This window comes from Gossypium raimondii, chromosome 11 (genome assembly GCF_025698545.1).
Source record: "Gossypium raimondii isolate GPD5lz chromosome 11, ASM2569854v1, whole genome shotgun sequence".
Classification (NCBI taxonomy): domain Eukaryota; kingdom Viridiplantae; phylum Streptophyta; class Magnoliopsida; order Malvales; family Malvaceae; genus Gossypium; species Gossypium raimondii.
The window spans coordinates 14501462-14504643 of NC_068575.1; the positions used below are offsets into that span (position 1 = coordinate 14501462).

Consider the following 3182-nt stretch of genomic DNA (forward strand, 5'->3'; position numbering starts at 1 on the left):
TAGGAGTTCGTGCATGCCACTTGTATGTTTTTAAGAGATCAACCTTGAAAGTTGTAGTGGGAGGCTATTAGTTATGTTGTGGAATTTATCTCTTTATCATCTGTTCTTCAACCTCAATAAAGAAGCATAAGAAAGATCCTTTAATGGTAATATCAATCATTATGAAGAGAACATAGCTAGTAATGGCTTCCCCTAATGGATGCCATACAACAAGAATCCACCTTTCCTATAAATGACAAAAGATGTAAGGTTTTTTCACATAGATTCTCTTTTAGCTACTTTTCATTATATGATAGAGTTACCCTACTTTATTCTCCTTTCTCAACCCATTTTATTAGCCCACCACCATCACTCCTCTTTGCCCTCGTATACCCATTTGACCTCTTACCCATTTTGTTGATTCACCATGGTCTCCATTACGTTTCAGGCAAACCCAGTCTTCGTCTATGTTTTCTTTCTTCTGTTTCTTGGTAGCCATTACTGTTTTTCCCAAAAAACTTGTCCAAGATGTGGTTCAATGGTGGTCCCTTACCCCCTTAGCACCCATCCTAGTTGTGGTGACCCTAGCTATTCTCTTCGTTGTGATTCTCAGACTCATAAGCTTTACTTTGATGCCTTAAATGGAAGTTCGTACCCTGTTATTAGAATCATGGCTTCAGTTTACCGCATGGTGGTTCAACCATCGCCATGGTTGACTGGTAAGTGTGTGACTCAAGATATGGGTGTAAGTGAAGGCATATGGTTAAACCAAACACTCCCTTTTAACATCACTTCTTCAAATACTATCTTTCTCCTTAACTGTTCCCCACGCCTTTTGATGTCTCCTCTAAATTGCACTCCCACTAGTCTTTGTCACCATTATTTGGAGAGCTCTGGACATGTTGAAGCCAAACGAGCATTGCAGTGTGCTGAGGGGGTCAATCCATGTTGCACCTTCGTAGCCGGAGGGATGCCGTCAGCATACAAAATACGGCTTCACAGTTCGGGTTGTAAAGCTTTTAGAAGCATCCTTCATTTGGATCCAGAAAAGGCTGCTTATGAATGGGAAGAAGGGTTGGAAATTGAATGGAGGCCTCCCCTTGAGCCTGTTTGTAAAAGCCAACTTGATTGCTTTGGGGCTTCAAATTGCTCACCTACTAGTTCAAATGGCCTCTCTCGTTGCCTTTGCAATAAGGGATACAAATGGGACACTGTCGTTGGGTCTTGCTTGAGAAAGAAGAAAAAAAGTAGAGTCAGCTTAAAGGTGTCCATTGGAGTGATCTCCTTTTTCACTCTAGCTATGGCGATTGTTGCAATTACTTCAAGGAAACGATGGAGAAATTATAACCAGGCAAAGCTCATGAAGGCGAGGGAAGACATGTTGAAGTCAAGCAATGGAGGGAAACCAGCTAAGATATTCCGTTTGAAGGAGGTGAAAAAGATGACAAATGATTTCTCTAGAAACAGGTTCTTAGGGAGTGGTGGGTTTGGGGAGGTCTACAAAGGCGAGCTTCCAAATGGGGATATTGTGGCAGTCAAGTCGGCCAAAGTTGGGAACATTAAGAGCACCCAACAAGTTCTGAATGAAGTTGGGATTCTCTCACAAGTCAACCATAAGAACCTGGTTAGACTCCTAGGTTGTTGCGTGGAGGCTGAGCAACCATTGATGATCTATGAGTATATCTCAAATGGGACCCTAAGTGATCATTTGCACGGAAAGTACTCCACCTTTTTAGACTGGAAAACAAGGCTGAAAATCGCTTTGCAAACGGCTGAAGCGTTGGCTTACCTACATTCTGCAGCATACACCCCTATTTACCATAGGGATGTTAAGTCAGCAAACATACTTTTAGACTATGAATTCAATGCAAAAGTTTCGGATTTCGGGTTATCCAGGTTGGCTAGCCCGGGTTTGAGCCATGTCTCAACATGTGCTCAAGGAACCCTTGGGTACATGGACCCCGAATACTATAGGAACTACCAGTTGACTGATAAAAGTGATGTTTATAGCTATGGAGTGGTGTTGCTTGAGTTACTGACTTCCCAAAGGGCCATTGATTTCTCAAGAGATCAAGATGATGTTAATTTAGCTATTTATGTTAATCAACGGGCCACCAATGGTGCGATCATGGAAGTTGTGGATCAACAGCTACTTAAGGATCCCTCAGCTGATATGTTGAAGAGTTTTAAACTTTTCTCAGACCTTGCATTTGCATGTTTAAGGGAGAAGAAATCAGGTAGACCCGCCATGAAAGATGTTGTCCAAGAACTCCATTGCATCATTCAGATTATAGATCAAGAAAATGTTTCTAAAGAACTTAGCCAGGAGATTATATAAACGAACGGTAATATAATATATATGTATATGTACCTTGTTGTTGATGCCTGTAATTTTTGAATATTCATATATATGATAGCAAAAGGAAAAGTTGGAAGAGCTACGAGGAAAATGATGCTGAGAAGGACATTGGTTTTGAATATTGCACACAAAGGGAAAGTGGATTCCAAGGATTTGAGTGGATGGAAAGATGTAAAGAAAAGATCTGGGATCAGATTCTTGCTTTTTCAAAAGTATTAAATGACCAAGGACTAGGCGAGAAATTATGGGGGAAACTGGAATCTGTAAGGTTTTAGTTAAGGCTGTGTGGACTTAAAACCAAAACAAGAGAGAGAGATATGCATATTTATATATAGCTTTTATTGAAGGTAGTAGCTAGGTTTGTCATTCTAGAAATGAATTACCTAGATTTCTCATGTATAATAAATGTTCTCTCTCTGGTCGCATAGTGATGCTGGAAATATATTTGATATTATATATTTATAGGGTTTCTATTGCTTATTTTAATGTGAGTTTTGGTTGATTGGTATTGTCTAGTGAATTCTCCAAAGGAAAATCATGCATTATTTATAAAATTTTGTACGTAAAAAATAAAGTTAGTTATTATATAAATAATTAAAATTTAGTATTTAAAATAAAAGTGATAATTTTTTAATAGAAACATCATGATTTAAATGTAAAATGATTCAATATAAAATTTAAATTTTTATTCACTATTATATTTAAGTTTATTCACTCATATTTTATTATAGATAATTAAAATATGCTTAAGTCTTAACTAATTTGATTGGCATGAATATTATTATCGTTCGAATATACTAAAATGGATTGATGTAGATATTTTGGAGGCGTTTCAAACGATGAT

The 3182-nt window shown here is 37.9% G+C and overlaps 1 protein-coding gene across 1 annotated transcript; it reads left to right on the forward strand.

Annotated features, from left to right (window-relative positions):
* Positions 1 to 348: 348 nt before the first annotated feature.
* LOC105804526 (wall-associated receptor kinase-like 20) lies at positions 349 to 2818 on the forward strand. The gene has a single exon (XM_012637180.2). It carries the CDS (start codon positions 407 to 409, stop codon positions 2315 to 2317), a length of 1911 nt encoding a protein of 636 aa, XP_012492634.1. The 5' UTR covers positions 349 to 406; the 3' UTR covers positions 2318 to 2818.
* The last annotated feature ends 364 nt before the right edge of the window (positions 2819 to 3182 follow it).

Bases quoted from the DNA above. Each gene is read 5' to 3' on its own strand.
- LOC105804526 (XM_012637180.2), top strand. From the start codon at position 407: ATGGTCTCCATTACGTTTCAGGCAAACCCAGTCTTCGTCTATGTTTTC.